The 19,278-nt window shown below is 34.2% G+C and overlaps 2 protein-coding genes and 2 long non-coding RNA genes across 4 annotated transcripts; 1 reads left to right on the plus strand and 3 right to left on the minus strand.

Moving 5' to 3' along the window:
- Nucleotides 1–6,662: 6,662 nt before the first annotated feature.
- On the minus strand, nt 6,663–14,693 carry Gp93 (Glycoprotein 93). The gene is made up of 4 exons (XM_966447.5): nt 14,534–14,693; nt 14,393–14,482; nt 8,872–9,032; nt 6,663–8,818 (listed from the first exon to the last, which is right to left on the minus strand). The coding sequence occupies exons 1-4, from the start codon at nt 14,577–14,579 to the stop codon at nt 6,767–6,769; spliced, it is 2,349 nt and encodes a 782-aa protein (XP_971540.2). The 5' UTR covers nt 14,580–14,693; the 3' UTR covers nt 6,663–6,766.
- On the minus strand, nt 9,190–12,715 carry LOC135265410 (uncharacterized). The gene is made up of 2 exons (XR_010333064.1): nt 12,579–12,715; nt 9,190–12,424 (listed from the first exon to the last, which is right to left on the minus strand). It is a non-coding gene; the product is annotated as an uncharacterized LOC135265410 (long non-coding RNA).
- LOC107398618 (uncharacterized) lies at nt 10,880–14,397 on the plus strand. The gene is made up of 3 exons (XR_010333066.1): nt 10,880–10,980; nt 11,029–13,802; nt 14,267–14,397. It is a non-coding gene; the product is annotated as an uncharacterized LOC107398618 (long non-coding RNA).
- Nucleotides 14,694–14,875: 182 nt separating the features above from the next.
- On the minus strand, nt 14,876–18,993 carry pont (pontin). The gene is made up of 4 exons (XM_966503.4): nt 18,773–18,993; nt 18,419–18,722; nt 18,101–18,363; nt 14,876–15,564 (listed from the first exon to the last, which is right to left on the minus strand). The coding sequence occupies exons 1-4, from the start codon at nt 18,911–18,913 to the stop codon at nt 14,902–14,904; spliced, it is 1,371 nt and encodes a 456-aa protein (XP_971596.1). The 5' UTR covers nt 18,914–18,993; the 3' UTR covers nt 14,876–14,901.
- Nucleotides 18,994–19,278: the final 285 nt, after the last annotated feature.

The raw sequence follows: 19,278 nt of genomic DNA on the forward strand, positions 1-19,278 counted from the left end.
GTTTAGGAAAATGGAAAGATCTTCTTTGGAAAAGGAAAATACAAGGGTCACGAGTACGTATTTAAATTTCTTTAACGGTACGAATTAAACGAAAACAATTTTCTTATAATAACTTTATTAAAAAAAAGACGAACATTCTTTACCTAACTATGTAAAATATAGTTACTTCTCTTTTCAACGAAAAAAAAAAGATATTGGGTAATTTATCGAAAATAACAGCGTAAAACAGCCTCATCACGAACTGAAAAAAATGTAAATAATTTTATCACTATAAAAGTATAAAAACTATAAGAGCTAAGAACTTTAGAAACAATTTTTTTCATAAATACAAAATCATTCACAAATTATTTAGTCTGAATTGCGAAATTTCGTATTCACTTATTGCCAAATTAACTAAACGAGATGAGCCAATGCGACGTACTCGTACTTGTATAGTTCGGGAGCAGGCATCTCAAAAGTCGCTTATTAAGAAGTTGGTTCGAACTCGATTGAAACGATTGCTGAAAACTAATTCTTGTGTAGAATTTCTTGCTAAATTCGAATCTGTAGGTCGCTTTTTGATTTGGAATTGCCTTCATTATGAAAAAGACGTTTTCTGAAAATTTTTGAAGAACTCTAATTGCGCAAATTTGTGTTTACATCGTCATATTTTCCTTCTGAAGACAGCTAGAAAGTTCAATTTTTTGTGCTAGATTTCCCTATCAAAAAGGTCGGATAAACTTTTAAGCATAGCTGAAGACTAGTTCAGAGATTACAAATTTGAAGGACTTTTTTTGTGCAGACACCGTGTAGCCAATAATTCTTTAAAAAGTAATGATCAAAGCGGCAACATTGTGCTATGTTACCTCAATAGCAATAGTCGAAATTAGGATCAGGTACAAATGATTCCTTGGGAACCGGAATAGATAGATATAGAGTTCCTTTATTGGGAATATAGGAACTCTAGATAGATATTTTAACAACAACTAGGGAAAACTAATTTAGGAACAAAGCAATTTAATAAACAGTAAAAGTAAAAACAAACAATGTATTTTATAATAAATGTTGAAATGTTCTGCCATTTGCTCATAAGCAGGCTTCTTGAACAGAATTTGTGGTACGTTCTAACACGTCCGGAGTTAGTGAGTTAAAGGCTACAAAAACTCTTTCTTGCAAAGTGGCTAGATTTTCCGGCACTGGTGGAGTAAATACAATGTCTTTGATATGGCCCCATAAAAAAATCAACAGGATTTAGGTCTGGAAACCTAGACGACCAAGGAGTAGCACTGCCGCGGCCCAACCACCTATTTTCGTAATTTTCGTTAAGCCGTCTTCGAACTAGTACAGCGTAATGAGGACCAGCACCGTCCATTTGTAGCCACATCTCTCTTCTGACTGCCAGAAGCACATCATCCAACAAATGATTTTCGAAATCATATTGCAAAAAATGTAAAAACTGATCACCTCCTAGCCGATCTGTCCAAATATAAGGACCTATTAATTGCTTTCCTATTATTCCAGCCTATACATTCAACGAAAATCTGTGCTGACGTCCCGTTTCAAAATTAAAAAATGGATTATTTATTGCGTAATAATGGTGATTGTGCCTATTAAAGATTCCGTTGTTGGTAAATATAGATTCATCCGTCCATAAAATTTTTCTTAAAAAGTCCACATCTTTATCAAGTATCCATTGAGCAAAAGCCATTCTCCGTTCGTAATCTGCTGGATGTAGCATTTCATCTCGCGTCTACCAACTTGACGACAACTGATGCTTAGATTTTCGGCAACCGGATCAATAATTGCTTCCCCTGTCTCAACAGTTCTTCTTACGTGAGGCCTTCCAGGATGTATTCCTTTATACAGGGTGTCTCAAAATTGACGCCCGTGCTTCTGGGATTTGGTTCAGGGGTCTAAAACAAATTTACAAATCGAAAGTTAAGGGAAGAAAGTTCTTCATTTCATTGCAAAAATTCTGTGGAGTGATAAGTCAACGCTTACGGAGACAGGTATCATAAATATCTATAATTTCCTTGAATGGAGGGATGAAAACCCTCACTTAATACGCAACAGATCTTTTCAAAGACGATGGTCAATAAACATTTGGGCTTGGATATTAAACAATAATATAATTGGTCTTAGCACTTAGATTAAATTGCTGGTTCCAGCATGATGGGGCACCAGCACATTATGGAATACAAATGAGAAATTTTCTAAAAGAAAATTTTCACGAAAGGTGGATTAGAAGAGGTGGGCCCATAGCATGGCCCCCTAGGTCACCCGATCTAAATCCATTGGATTTCTTTTTCTGGGGTTATCTAAAAGAAAAAGTTTACAGTAAACCTGCCCAAGATCCCCAAGAAATTGTAGCTCGCCTTCACACTGCTGTAGCGTTGATAGACGAAAATATGCTACACAATGTTTGTTTTTCCATGGTAAATCGTGCAAATGTTTGCCTTGAAGTAGGAGGCAATCTGTTTGAGCATATTTTGTGATAACAACAGATGTGAAAAATACACCTTGCTTCATAATATTCGTTTTAAATAAAGTTTGAAGTTTGAATGTTAAATTTTAGTTTTTTTTAGTAACTCGATAACAAAGGCCAATCGAAATTTTTTTCTTCTTAACTTTCGCTTTGTTTTAGTCCTTTGAAACAAATCCCAAAAGCACGGGCGTCAATTTTGAGACACTCTGTATTCCGGAATCGGAATGCGATTTTCTCGAAGTCTCTGATCGAGTCGTCGAAAAACATTAATGCTTGGTTGTCGTCGCTGGGGATATCGGATGCCATATTGTCTCACCGCATCTAAAGCATTTCCTTCACTTGCACCATAAACCAAGTACATGTCGCAGTATTCACTTGCCTTCTATCCTTTTTTATTAAAATTTTTGTTAGTAACTTATGTCAGAGGTTTATGTCGAAATTAATTTCAAGGTTATATTTTTTGTCAAATGCATAAAATGACATAATTTTACGTCAAATTTAACCAGGGACGTAGAAAACGTAGAAATTTTGGGATTGCTATTAAAAAAAGAAAATAATTGAATACCTACCAATATTAATGTTCACATTTCTGAAATTTTTCGATACTTATTTTAATATTAAATACATAACTTAAAACATACTTCAATGCTAAAAATGCTTTTCTTTCAGTCACAATTTTTAGTTAAACATCTCGTCCCAAAAATTGGTCATCAAGAACCCTTCATATTTCCTGTCGTCTTTTTAAATTTTCAAAAAAATTATATTAAAGGTGTTCTCGTATGAAAAACGTAACGAAATCGTGAATTCACAATAACTTTATAATTTGAAACATAATCTAAAGTTCACGTAGATGCTGAAGGCGGCCAAGCAGCGACAGGTTCAACTTTCCTAAAAATTAGAACAAATTTTGGGTTCAAGTACCTACGTATTTTATAAATGCATAGACAAATTCCCAAAATCTCATAGACTTTGTACATAACATTATTTAGACAATCCACTTTTCCAAATGCTTCTTAATTATAAACGTAATACTTGGCAGGAAAGGTTCAATTTCTCTCTGTTTTATCGCTGATGACCATTTCTTAAAATTAAGGAAAAAATGTTTGTGATGAAGAGTTTAGACGTAAAATTCTTGTACTTACAAAAAAATCTCTTTTAAAATTTGGAGTTCATATAAAAAAAAACAGTGAATTGACGACGACTGCCAGTCTAAACCATTTCTAAACGCAGTTAGTCGACGAAAAATGGAAACATTTTTTAACAATTTAATTTGACTTTTCGGCAAATTTAAAGTGTAACACCACTGATTTCTATCCCAATTTGTTTTTTTACACATTCCAACCGACGTAAATAAAACAAAATTTCGAAAATTGACATTCAGTGTCCCAACTCTCCCAATATAGGAACTCTAGTTGTCATATGGTACTGCACATTGGAAGCACTTTTGTCCACTAACTTTAACTTGATTAAAACCAAACTATTCCTTTAGGTGGAACACAAATTTTCAATAAAATGCTTTTATGACAATGTAAACCATATAAGTAATACCATACGTAAGTAGTCTAACAAAAGAATTTTTACAATAGTTTCAAGTTGTTTTTCTGTAACTGTTGAAAAAGCCATATACCATTAAAAAAATAATACCAGTTTTTTAAATATTTTAACATTTGCTAAAAAGTTTATCCGATCTTTTTGACACACCCGATATATGTAGATTCTAACGCATACAAACAAGCTTTAGATTTTACAAAAGAAAAGTAAGAAAATTACAAGTTTCTTGTAACGTGTCATAAGTATTTGTGTAGTGGAATTTTCGAGATGCGAGAAATTTTTTTCTTTTAAAAAGTAGACCCCTACATAAGCAAGATAAAATGATGCCAATAGTTCAAATAAGTTTTTGGTGCAAGAATTATTTCGATATCTGTAATATTTGCCAAGTTATTGCAATTTAAAGTTACTGCAATATGCACGCATATCTACATACATACGTAGGAGAATCTAGTGCAAAAAAAATAATTTCAAGCTTTACTCAGAAAGAAAGGCGACGTAAATACAAAATTTTAGTTTTGCAAAAATTTTCAGAAAAATGCCTTTTTCATAATGAAGGCAATTCCAAACTAAAAAGCGACCTACAGATTCGAATTCGGCAGGAAATTTTACATAAGTATTAAGTTTGTGTAATCGTGTGCAGTAGAGTCCGAACGGCCTTTTTGAATTTGGGTAGCTTGCTCCCGAACTGTTATGTTTTTATTACCACGGACACGGATCACCGATAAATTCAGAAAGAAGTTGTAAAAAAATATTTTGACAAGTAGACACGATCGAAAATACCGATCCAAATGCAAATTTGAAAGTGAGTTTTATTCATTACTTCGCAAAAAAATATTAAAATCATTTAAAATTTAAAATGACCAAGTGTAGTAAGGTGATATTTTTGATAGCGGGCCATCAGCTGACGGCCCCATCTGCCCCTCATCAACGTGGTGATAACATGGTCTGCTAACTCATAGTCATGAGTTAAAATAATGAGATAAAATCCTTTGTTGTAGATTGTTCATAAAGTTCAGCAGGTACACAGTAAAAAATATAGTGTTAAAATCAAACAATATTCAACTTTACCTAAAGTTTATACAGGGTGCTCAAAAACTGGCTCACCAACTGAGTGGTACGTTATTGAGAAGCAAGTGCAGATTACGGGAAAAATGTTGAAAGAATTCCTAAAGTCATATTTTAAAAAATCTAGAGCTACAAACTTATTGTGTTAACTTCTTTAGTTTTCATTATTTTTTTATGTTTTTATGTTTCATACCAGGTAATCGTTCCGTAACAAAACGATGAATAATTATTTTAAAATTTACTATCAGATTTTAGCAGTTTTTTTAATTTAAAAAAGTTAAAATTCATCCAAAAATCACAATGTGTAGATGTGCCAACAGTGGGAATTATTTCCTAGGAAACCGTTTAAAAAATAATTTATTTTTATTGTTGCTCAAATTCTATTGCGGTCATGACTGTTAGACAACGTTGCCACATATGATTTATCTAAAAAATGTTATTTATCAATGACTTTAATACAAAGAATTTTTTTACTATTTTTACCTTTATATGTAACCAGTTCTCTACCACACACCATTGAGTTGGTGCGGCAGTTTTTGAGCACGCTGTATGTGCTCAAAAACTGCCGCACACTTACTAGTGCAACAATATTAAACACTTCTAGTGGGAATCAACAACTCTCCTAGTGTTAAGTTTATGGTTATTGAACTCTACTTGTAGTGGTTGTAGGGTCGTGGTCGAATTGGTTGCCGTTAATCTTTATAGTATAATTCTGTAAAAGGTGATAGTCGAATTGGCTCCGGCATGAGCAGGTAGATAGAAAGAATTAAGTCAAAGATATGTTTATATTTTATATTTAAAGCTGGTAGAAATGTTGAAATAATTATCACGATATCCAACAACAAATTTCATTTATTCGTGGTTAACTGATTATTTAGAAAAAGGAGAATGTTATTTTTTAAGTTTTTAAAGCACTAATTTGCGTTTACCATTGTATTTCCTTTTCGTCGATTACTTGGGCATTAAAGATTGAATTCTCACAGATGATAGGGTTCTATGTGCTCCGAGAAAAAAGTTTGAGAGAACTTAGACGTGTGTCAAGTATCAAACAAAAATTGTGGTTTTGGCTCTAGAATTCTAGTTCTTGTTCGGTTTTACATCATTTACTCTAAATTATCCGTCAATTTTAAATTCGGTGCATCCTTATACCTTTTGTTATGGTACAATTTACTTTCTTTTAATAAAATTGCAATTATTTTTGTATAAACTAAGGTCTGCTGACACTGCCATAATACCACACTTCTCGGTAACGACATAAGAACAAACTGCGTATGCGCCTGGCATTCATGTAGTTTTTAGAGTTAAAAAGCATTAATAGAAATGCCAGAGTTATTTAACATGAAAAATGTTGACGCTTAATCGTAATGGCACTACTAGTGCTGGTAAGAGTTTAACATCATGAAACACTAGAAGTGGTATATTTCAGTGCGAAATTACTCTAATTTTTAACACCCAACACTACTCACTTAACCAGGTGGAATTTTTTACTGTGTAGGGGTGTGATGAAGAAAAGCTCATTAGCTATACCTGATCTTTTTGTTCGAAACTTCGGTTCAGGCAGTTCGAGGCAGACAAAATCGACTCGATTTAAGTATTGTTTATTATAATTTAAAGAGGTACGATACAAAAATTAGACAGTCTTTGATGATCGTTAAACAATCATTATCACACACACACTCACACTATTTACAACTCGTCATGATCCCCATCATCATCCTTGATCTCCTCACTCTCTTCTTCCGGAATACCATCTTCGGGAAGATCCTCCTCTTCCTCCACCCCTTCATCCAGGGGCACACCCAACGTTTTCCTCATCATCGCTTCGATAGATTGCGCAAAATCCGCCGTCTCCCGTAACATATAACCCGATCTAAGCGTTGCCGTCCGGAACAACATCAAGGCCATATCTTTGGCCGTAGGATCCGACGGATCGTCATTGACCCGCTTCAACAACTCACGCATCAACGGATGCCTTGGGTTGATCTCCAGTGTCTTCTTCTGGTTCAAATAATACGACCTTTGAGGATCGTCTGACTTTTGGTGTGCGTTTGAAATCGCTAACCGTTCCATATTTCCGGTCCATCCAAACATACTGGCGACTAGAGCGCACGGGGAATCACTCAACCTTTCTGAAACTGTAGCTTTGGCGACGTGGTCCTTGAGCGCTTCATCGCTTAACCACTTCGTCAAAGGCTCAAAGGTGGTCTTAAGCTGCTCCAATTGTTCCTTTCCTCCTTCGCTTTCAGTCAAGCTGAAGCCTTCCTTGGCCACATTCTGGAACTTCTTGCCTTCGAATTCCGGAACTGCCGAAATCGCATACTCATCGACGGCTTCGACGAGGTACAAAACCTCATACCCTTTACGGAGCAATCGCTCAACGAAAGGCGATTTTTGGACTTCGTCTTTGGATGAACCAGCAATGTAGAAAATGCGTTCTTGTTTGGGCTTCATACGTTTGACGTAATCAGCTAACGAAGTCATTTTGTCACTGTTGGATGAATGGAATTGGAGGAGTTTAGCCAATCGGGTGCGGTTTGCTGGATCCTCAATTGTTCCAAGTTTGATGTTTGTAGAGTACTCCTTCCAGAATTTCTCATAATCTTCCTCAGATATCTTCTTCAACATATCTAGAACTTTGCGAACCAGTTTCTTCTTAATAACTTTAATTAGTTTGTGCTGTTGGAGAGTTTCACGGGAAACGTTCAAAGGTAAGTCGTCTGAGTCTACAACACCTCGAACAAAACTCAAATAAGATGGAATCATGTCGTTAAATTCATCCGTAATGAATACCCTTCGAACGTACAATTTGATATTATCGGTTTTGGTACCATATCTGTTAAAACTTTCAGATGGTTGTACTTCTGGTACGTACAACAAAGCCTTGAAAGTAACTTCACCTTCGGCAATAAAGTGAACTTTTGCCAAAGGTTGTTTGCTATCCTTAGTCAAAGACTTGTAAAACTCGTCGTATTCCTTATCATCAACTTCCGACGGTTTCTTCGTCCAAATTGGCTTACTATCATTCAACAGTTCCCAGTCCCAAACCGTCTTATCAACTTTCTTAGTCTTGGGTTTTTCTTCCTCCTTCTCTTCCTCAACAGCTGCCTCATCTTCAGTATCAGGCTTCTCCTTCTCTTCCGACTTTTCATCTTCTTCGATTGGTTCTTCCACTTGTTCCGTATGACTAGTCCACATATAGATTGGGAAATTGATAAATTGTGAATATTTCTTAACTAAAGAACGAACAGTGTCATGTTCGAGGAAATCTTTGGCTTCGGGTTTCAACTGGAGACTGACTGTGGTTCCCCTTTTCAACGAATCGCCTCTAGGATCATCCACAATGGAAAAGCTTGACGAATCCGACTCCCAAATGTACTGTTTATCGTCGTTATGTTTTGTCGTTACGACAACTTTATCCGCAACTAAGAAAGCCGAATAGAAACCAACACCAAACTGACCAATCATATCGTTCATATCTTGAGCAGTTGAAGCGTCTTGCATTTTACTCAAAAATTCGGCAGTGCCCGATTTCGCAATAGTACCCAAGTTGTTAACAAGGTCTTGTTTAGTCATTCCGATACCAGTATCGGTAATATGAAGCATTCCCGCCTCCTTGTCGGCTTTGATTCGAATATTCAACTCGGGATTTGAGTCCAACACATTTTTATCTGTCAGTGACAACAAGCGGATCTTATCTAAAGCGTCAGAAGCATTAGAAATTAATTCCCTGAGGAAAATCTAAAAAGTTCGTGTTATTACAAAATATTTAATAAAGAAGATCTGAAACTCACTTCTTTATTTCGGTACAAGGAGTTGATGATTAGTTTCATCATCCGATTAACTTCCGTCTGGAAAGTGAATTTCTCCGCTTTGTCGCGCAGTTCTTTTAATTGGGCAACATTAAGTCCGTCCAATTTAATTGCTTCTTCTTCCCTTTTAACGACTTCATCGTCTGAAAGAAATACAGGTATTGATCAAACATGAGCGAACAAGAGAAAACGGAACTGTCGGGTTTTAAGCCCAAGAAACCTTTTAAATTGTGTTTCGGTCCACAAAATTTAATCGGAAAGTCAAACATTCAAATTGGAAAACCATTAAAATTACGTAAGTTGAATCAAATTTTTATTAAGTATATATTAAACATGTAATTTTACATTTCATATTGAAAAACATATCTATAAAAAATATCTTTAAGGCATTCAGAATTATAGTGACATTAACTACAACATATAGCTCCACCATGGGGACCTCAGTTATTAGAGAGATACGAGGTCGGTTAAATTAGGGAAAAGTTGCGCATTTTTATAGTGAACAATTATCTGCAAGAAAATGTAATGTGCCATTATTATTTTATAAATTATCGAAAATAAACTGAAATTTGTAACTTTGGTTTTTATTTCTTCAATCGAAAACCAAAAGAACTAGACGTTTTTAACTAGGACGTTTTCCAGGCACTTTATTACAAGGAATCTGAATCTGTCGTCGTATTTTCCAAAGCTTTCTTCATGTCAGAGTTACAACACTCAACTTTGTCTTTTTATGCCGTTAGAAATACATTAAACCTCAATCTTTATAATAAGCTTAGTCCAAACACAAAGTCTCTTAAATTAAATGCTTTTAAAACCGTTATTAAAAGGTACCTTATAAATGAATGTTATTATAGTATAAATAAATTTTTAAGTAGTTCCCTCTCGATCTAGCTGTCTCTCTATTCGTAATTTATACCTTTTTTATGTAATTTTTCTCCTTTTTGTTATCTGTTTAACTTGATATGTTTATATTTATTATTTTTAATCATATTATAATATCCTAATTAGTATTCCATACGTGACGTATTTAATTTCTGTGTATTCAGAACGAATAAATTATTATTATTATTATAGACGTCATATTTGACATTTTTTGTCTTTTTGTTCCTGATTACAGTAATGTATCACACGATATGATCGAATCTTAAATGTTGATTTAAATAGAGAAAATAGCATTTTTGCGAAGAGTGCTTTGGAAAAAACGCCAAAAATTTTGTTTTTAAACAAACTGGATTTTAAATGCACTACTCAAAAAAATACCAAATTTTGATTTTTCTCAATTCAAAAAACAAAAATGTCAAATCAAATTTTCTTTTAGTTAATTGTTCAGCATAAAAATGCGCAACTTTGCCCTAATTTAATAGACGTCATATCTCTAATAGTAACTGAGATCCCCATGATGGAGCTTGAAAAACGGACAGCCTGTATAATCTCAAATCAACTGCTTATTGTTCAAATGTTTAATAGAATACTAACATTACTATGGTAGCGCTCAGCTCCATTTGCGTGTGCGTCATCTGATATTTCTGTCACTACGTTTACATAGCAGGGGCATAGCGGTGACAAACTATCAAATATTTTTTGAGGTTACGAAGTGTTTAAATTATGAGTTGTTACAAAAAATACAGATTCACAAAACAAGAACTAATAAACGCAGAATCAAAAACCTAACGAAACGCAAATCACAAAACACAATAAACGAACAGAAAATACTTGCGATTAACAGCGATAACACTTTCAACAACCATGCGACGACGTCTATAATTTACTGTCAATGTCAGTTTGACAAATTCGTGACACTTGATGGTGTTGTCGAAGTGCACATGTAAATTAATGTTCAAGGATACCACCCTTAGATAGCCCTTAGCTGTTTAAATTTGCATTGTTTTTGATAATTTTTTATAGCTTTGTGTTGGTAATGAAAAAATGAAATTGATGACGCACACGCAAATCGAGCTGACCGCCACTTAGTCCGGGACATTTGTATATGAGATACGTCATAGCGCATACGTTGACGCGAGACTATATAGAGCACAAAAACTAGATAAGAGCTCAAATTTAGGGAACTTGGTTGTTTGATGTGTTTGACAGGTGACAAATGTAAACAATAATAAAAATTTAAATATTTCTTTATTGCAGTAAAGCACAGCAAAACGTACCAACTAGAACACTTAAAAACAAATGGAGAAACTTTCAAATGCTTTGAAGTACCGTTGCTGGATTACTGTTGAGGTTATGTTTGACCTTGGTATGACTGTCAGATTTAAAGTTGAAATTTGCATTAAAAAGGCCATAAAAGCCTCGAAGTGCCTTTTAGGGTAGTCATCGTCCTGTTCCAATTGCATGCCCCCTCTCTGCCACATCAGTAAAATTTGCCACAAAAGTTTTAAAAAACGACTTTAAACAACAACAACGGCCCTATTTTCATTAACAATGAGACATATCTCGCTGCATGCGGCACGACATAGGCCTCATAGATCAATCTCATTGTGAATGGTTTTCGCTGAGATCACTTTGAGAGGGCTTCACTGAGACTGACGTTGGCGGAAGGCTGAAACCTGCCTCGCGACAAGTCTTTGCACCAACATTCGAAAACGCTGTCAATGGCTTAAAATGATAAACTGTGTCAGTTTTTTTGTGTCTTTTAGGATTAGTCTTTGAGTCCTGTCGCGCCGCATGTAGCGAAGCAGATCTCATTGTGAATGGGTTCTTTAAGAAACAGTTTCAATGTACACCACAAGACATACACTGAGACGGCCTCATGCCTCATATCATGGCTTGTAATTGACAGCGTTTTATAGAATGATTTGGAATCATAGTGCAGAGATTGTTGCGAGGCAGGCAGGCAGGTCTCAAGCCTACTGCAGAAGTCGCTCTTAGTGAGTCCATGTCTTAGAGATGCAAGACCAATTTAGACCATTTACAGTGAGCTTGATGCCCGAGACCTATGTCATGCAGGAAGCCAAACTTCATCGTGAATGGACCCTTTTCAATGGGGCTGTGCTTTTTGAATAAATTTGAAATGGCCTTTTTGAAAAAAGCAGTTGTCTCTCTTTTATTCATCTATTCAACACATTTGTATTCGATGCACTTACACCAATTTCATTATCAGTGTCTTGATTATCAGACAAGGGCAAAGTGGAATTGGGGGCAACCCAGAAATAAAAACACTTTAATTTCCTTTATTAGTAGGCTATATTTTTTATACAAGACGACTACTCTCAGATAGAGACGTACAAAAATGTACACAAGAGTAAAAGTTGGTTTTTCGCAATATTTCACACTATTCTTCCACACGTCCACAGTAAAATCAGAAAGCGCTTCTTGTTATAAAGCCCTTATTATATTTTTCGACGATGGCTGAGACTTTGTGACGTATTTGTTAAACGTAAGTTTTCAAATACATGCCATGCCAGTGCAAAGGAGTTATATTAACAATTTTACGGGATTATTTTTAACTTTACACCCATTCTGCTTAAAACAAGAGTGGCTGCCAGGAAATAACAACGAAAAAAGTGGACCCAAAAGGTTTCAGCTGCAAATTATAAACACTATCTGTGATTTTTTAAATAAATTTTTTAATAATTAATAAAAAACATGACAAAATTAAGCTTTTCGATTTCGTTTAGTTTGAATTTTATATGAAAATAGAAAAGTTAACCAAGTATCTGTAAAACTCGTGAACTTACTTTGAAGTAAACAGTGGGCTCCATCTATAACTCATAATTACTTGAACCGCAATTCCCATCATCAAAATGTGCAAAACTGCGATAAGTGAGGTTATGCAGTTATGCACTTTGTTTTCCAGTTTTTCACACAAAATATATCACAAATTGCACAAGTCGTATAACCAGCGATAGTCAGTACTGTCAGTACGTCACAGCAGCTTTCTCCAGCACAATCATTGACTGCAATTCTGTATTGTGCCATTCCCGTCTCATCATATAATCTGAGTAGTTGTTATATGACAAGTAATGTTTCTACCTTCAAAAATACTTGCGTAAATATGTTATTATCCCGTTAGTACACACTTTTAAAGCAGCCACTGGTTATATAGATTAAAATTATAACATTTCCTTTGTTATTGTGTTATTGTTTACATCAGTCAGCTGTTTACTGTCATTTTCTAATGCTACCAATTTAAAAAATGTCCCTGTTATTAAAGCTCAAGGACCACAGAATGAGAGAGAGAACAATTTTTTGTTCACATAGACGCTGAATACACGTATAAATGTCAGAAAATTCAAATTTTTTATGTCCAAATAGAAATGTCCCGGACTGTAACTGAATACTTGAACCATAATGTTTAAAATAAATATTGATAAAATACAAATGCATATTAAAATATTAATTAACGAAATTTTATTATTTATTAATCAATTATTATTTAATAAATAATTTATTTTGAATTATAGGAAATACTTGTAAAAAAATTTCGCATGCACAGAGAAAAATATTAAGTACATATCCGTACCTTATAGAAACTGATTTCTGAGTGATTATTATGGTTTTGAAGATACAGTAATAAAACAAGTTCACTCCGTATATTTTTTAAAAGAAATACATATTTCAGTTTACCTGTTTTATTAAAAAAAATAAAGAAAACAAGTAAACAGTCGATAGTCATTAAACAAAGTTTGATGCTCGGAAAAAAATGTTGTAGTAATTTGTTCGGATTATAAAGATTTCACCGTAATACTACTTTCGTTTCATTTCGATGAAAATTTTCAGTATTTTTTTTAATAAAAATAATTTTTGCAGCAAGCACAATTACGCCAAAGTTTTATTGTAAAAATGAAGCTGAATTTCAATGCACAAACGATGATTTAAAAAGACAATTAGAATATTTAGATGTAAAAGGACCCAGAGAAAAATACCACAACCCAGTCACAGAAAATCAAAGGTAAACTGCAGTAAGTATATATTTTTATCATATGAGGTTACATAAAACAAGTTAGTTTTACTTTATCATGATAACGTAATAAAAAACTAAAAACATTTTGACACCGTGCAGCCTAAGAATAATAAAGATAAAATACTAATCAGGTGTTATAACAATTTCGTAAAAATCAAATTAACGTAACCAACAATCAATAGGACTAATAAAAATTTAAATAAAAACATGGTCGAAAGTTCTCTGAAAAATTTATAAACATATGATGAATAAAAATGTCAATACCCGTCACTTATCTGGCAAATTTAACAATATTTTAACACAATTTACCCTTTTTTAACATTTGTTCATAGCACTCCTGACCACGCTTTTATGTAGACGCCCCATATGAACTACGTCCAATACAAATAAATATGTCAATTTTTCTGTAAATATTTTACGATTTGTAGCTAAATTAACTTTAAATAAATGCATTTTTTACAGATATGGCTGGTATCAAGTGCAGTTAACAGATCTGGACAGGTCCGACAGACGACTCCACTTTGCCAAACAAACAAATCCAATTGTGAGAGAACACTTAATGAATTATGAAAATATACGTTAAATTACCTGTTCTTGACCCTTCTCTACTAGCCCCCAAGTCCAGGTCAACCTTTTCCACGGTTCCTTCCCCAATAGATTCATCTGCTCGTGTGTATCCTAAAATTATTAATTGAAAACAACTCAACCCCAACTAATTTTTATATTTACCGATTAAAAGCAGCAAACTTATCGCTAAAACAATCAACTGCTTCATGTTTTCAACAAAAATGGACCTTTTTAATTCATTCAGAAACAACACCGGCACAAACGTGACACCACAAATCAAAACCAATTTCCGAATGATGACAAGACCGGATTCTAGAAGAGTTTACACCGAAATGTGTCCAATCAGCTCGCACCACGCTGGATGACGAAAGAGTTTACTGTCCTCTCATCCAATCATAGAGCGCAAAATCATCACATATACAACTGGCCGGTTTGGATTGGTTTCACGAAACGCGCCAGGTTTGAATCTAGCCAGGACTGGAGTCAGCCCAAAAAAACACAAAATATCAAAAAATGGTTTATTTAAAAAGTTACATCATAAATTTTTCTTTGTTATCGGACAAGATTCGAGCCGAAGACTTAGCATCTAAAAATAGAGAACTAACTTCTTCAACGTCAGCTTTAGTAATGTTATCTCGGCCGTTAGTTTTGGCCGTTAAAGACGCGGGAGTAAGTAATTGTACTGCGTATCTTAATGTGGCTCTCGATCCCACATCGCCCAAAGTCGAAAGTGCCTCCGCTTCAATTTCCAAGCCTTCTGTGGAAGCTCGCAATTTCAAAATTTGTTCCAACTCAGATCTGGAATATGGCAACGTGCGAATTATTACCAAACGGTCCAAGAGATCCAGTGGAATCCCGTGAGGGGCCACAATGTCATCAGTGCCTCTAATTACACAGCGCCCTCTATTTGTTGCAAAAATAACGATGGGTGCAATGGCACTTTCTAAAGCTCTGTGTAAATAAGTAAAAGTTTCAATATCCAACATGTGGATTTCATCAATAAAAAGTACACCGGGAACTAGCTCGGCTATGCCTTGGTCAATGTATTTATCAACGACTTTGTTTATTTCACGCCGAAGTTTATCGGTGATTTCGGTTTTCTTTGGTTTTAAAAGTTGGCCCATCATCGAGAGGACGTCTTGTCCTCCTTGAGGCTTAGCATTTGCGGCGTCCAAATCGTGGAGAGTTACGTCCTAAAAAAATGTAAATCAAAGTAAATAATTTGTTTCTTACTTTTTCCACTCTCTAAAGCAATTTTATTTTCTTTGCGGCCACTTCCTGGTGTAATTTGGGTATAATTCGCTGGTGTAAGTCACTATTTCAACAATTCTAACCGATTCAAGAGTCACTAAGATATTTTAGAAATTTACACTAGAGTGTGGGCGCTAAGAAACTGCACGACTTTTATATACGTAAATTGGACTGAAGATTTTAAAATATTTTTTTGACTTATATACTTATTTGCATAATTCTCCAGAATGTGCTTCGCAATTAATAAACAAAAAAAGCTCAAAAAAGTAAAAATTCATTGATTATCAAGCAAAATTAAATAAAAATAAAGTGCAATTCATTTTGTAAAAATACGAATTTATAAATTCTCAATTTATAAAAATTGAAATTGCGCTAAAGTAATAAAGCAATAGCCTTTAACTAGGCTAAAATAGCACATTTTTTAGATACACATTGTTGAATTTTCCGCTTATTTTTAAAAAAATTCCTCACATTAATTGCTTTCCCACCTGAACAAGAGCTAAAAAAATCGAAAACAAAATTAGTTTTAGTATAATTTACCGATTTTTTTGTTCCATCTTAGAAAAATATCTCGCAATAATTGAGTTTTTAAATCGAAAATATGTTTTGAAAGCTTGAAAGAGGCCAAATTACCTTGTTTATATATTTCTTTCATTTCAGTATTTCTTCCACTTATTTTTGACGAAATTTCGCGACATAATTACAATGCCTTGACTAGAAAAACCTATCTAAAATGTCCATAAATAAAATGGGACACATAATGTCATTGATTACCTAATCTAAATCTCGAAAAACAACGGGATTTTTAACAAAAAAGTAGTTAAATCCTCAAAAAAAGAAAAATATATCACCATCCTCAAATTAAAGTGGGTTTATTCGGCGTATTTTTGACAAGATTCTTTCAAATAATTGCTTTTTTGCCTACAAAATCAAAATAAATTTTTTTTGACTTAGTTATTAACTTTTATGCGAGTCTTTAAGTCAAAAAAATGCTAAAATAAAACACATTCTTTAACGTAATGTAGAGTTTTTTTAATTGAGTTTCTGACTAAAATTTTGCTAAAGACGTTTAACATAGTTTGATGCAGACGAAATTTCTCGAAAAACATTTGTCGTTTTCTGCTTGTCTAGCGAAAGCAACTAAGTTTTTAGCCTTAAAAAGTACATTGTGATCATTTAAGTTTATAATTAGAGTAAGCTTTATTATTACTTTTTTTGAAAACGCTGATTAGTGTAATTAAAAAAGCTGAAGAATATTATTTATTTAGACTACAATTTTTTACCATAGTTTGGACCAGTTCCAAAGAAAAAAAAACTAGCACAGTACTTAAGCACTTAAAAAGGCAAATGTATAGCACATTCACAATGTAAAGTGCTTTTTTTTCGGCTTATTTTTAAATTTAATTTCCGGGAAAAAATGAGTTTCTAGTTGAAAAAAAAAAAAAGATAAAATAATCAGATTTTTTACTTTTGGAACAGTTTTAAATACAGTGTGATTCAAAGGCAGGGGACAATCTCTGGGGTGCTGATAAAAGACATCAAACTGAATTAAAAGTTCCTATGACAAAAAAGTGTTTGAGTCTTTTTTCACGAGATATAGCTCTTCAAAGTTAAATTTTTAAGTTAAATTATTGGTGCATCAGATGATATTTTTTTTGACTTTAGTTAGCGGAAACGAAATTCGATATCATAGCAAACAAAATAGCAAAAATGGATACCTAAGGAAAACAGTTTAAAAATATATCAAAATTACTTTGCTTAAAAAAATTTGAGTTCATTTTTGTGCTTAACTAAACTTCGTTTTTTACTATACGAGCGTTTATTCGTCACTTTTGAATCACGCTGTATAACACAATGCGGTGATGTATTGAAATTATTGTGTTTCCTTTGAAAACAATTTGGTAAAACTCAAAAATGGCAAAAACAAGGTTTTTCACATAATGTGAAATTTTGACCAAACGTCTCGAAAAAAATTATTTCTGACCACAAAATGCTCGAGAAACGTAAACATAATGTAATCTTAAGATTGATTAATATAATTTTGCTAGATTAAGCGAAAACTAAAAAAATACTAAAAAAATCAACTACCTAAAACCGTAATAAATTTTAAAAGGGTGAACAATCCAGAGAAAATGTAATGTTGGTGGCATTTAAATTATATGAAACACCCTGTATAATTGCGTTTCTGGATAAAAAAATTGCTAATACTCCACAAACGTCAAAAACAATGGGCTTTTTGACCATATTTAATTATTTCTGCAACAACTTTACGTGACAACACCAATCTCTTAAAAATAACTGTCACAAGTGTAAAATTGTCTTAAGACAAAAATAATGTATGTGTGAGTAATTTAGCAATTTTTCAAAAACATGATTAAATTTTGTTGATTTATTTGTACTGTTCAGTTTGTCTTGAAACTTGAAAAAAAACACGGAGCTACCGTTTATCCAAAAATATTAAGAGCGGATTATACATACTTGAACCACCTCCTTCTTTTTGTGAACTTCCCCCTTTGGAAGCGGTACATATTCCTCAGCTTCTAGATCAAACTCAGTCGCATATCCATCAGATCTGCCTTGACGCTTAACAGCCCCACTATTGGCTTCAATATAAATAACGTCACCTACTTCGACTTTTTCCTTCTGAAGGGCTTCATAAATACTGGGGTCGAGTTTCAGTTGTTTGCTACCTTTTGCAGTTTTCAGGCCAATAATTACATGACTTACTGTCTTTCCATACCCTACAAAACCAAAAGAAATATATAGAACATTGTCAAAGTGTCTAAAAACTAAAACCTCCAGCAGGATTCTCCGTTTCAACAGGAGTCAATTCAGTAACTTCCCCCTCATAAACCTCCTTAGTCTCCCTAATGCGCAGCCCTATGGCCCTCCGGAAATTCTCCATCAACACCTCCGTCTTCTTAATCTCAGAACTGTAAACCTCGGACCCCACCATGGGGCAAAAGGGCACCTTATTACCCAGTTCTTGCGCGATGGCCAAAGCTATCGCAGTTTTACCGGTCCCAGGGGGACCCGCTAGAAGCACAGCCCGTCCGGCCATTTTCTTACTCCTAATCATATCCACCACAATCCCTGCGGCCTGAAACCACTGAATTTAGCCGAACTCTGATTAAAAAAGACAAACCTAACCTCCCTAGCCTGTTCTTGGCCGACCAAGCCGGCCGCTGTTGGCAACGCGAAACCATTCTCATCTAACCCTAAACCTTTAATGTGGCTGTGGGCACTTATTCGTTGCGTTTTCACCGTACTTTTCACTTCTTCAATCTTCATTTTTGGAAAACACGCTAACCAAACTTTGCTTGATCAATTTGAGTTTTATTGTTGTGATGTTGGTATGGCAACAACCGGTTGGAGAATTTTGGAGCGTTGGGGTGGTCATAGTGACCATTTCAAATTCATTTTTGATTAAAAAATCGTTTTTAATATTCTGTTCGAACTCAGCAGTCACAAAGTGATTTTTGAAATGTTTCATTATAATACTATGACCTAGTCAAATTTTAAAGAAATTGCGAATTTAATTTTACATTGATCGAGTCACCTGAGACACCTGAGAAATGGCATGTCAGCTCAACATGACAGAACGGCCATTTGTCAATTATCACAAAATGGAAAACTTTCTAATTTTCCTTTAATGA

This window comes from Tribolium castaneum, chromosome 2, assembly GCF_031307605.1.
Source record: "Tribolium castaneum strain GA2 chromosome 2, icTriCast1.1, whole genome shotgun sequence".
NCBI lineage: Eukaryota > Metazoa > Arthropoda > Insecta > Coleoptera > Tenebrionidae > Tribolium > Tribolium castaneum.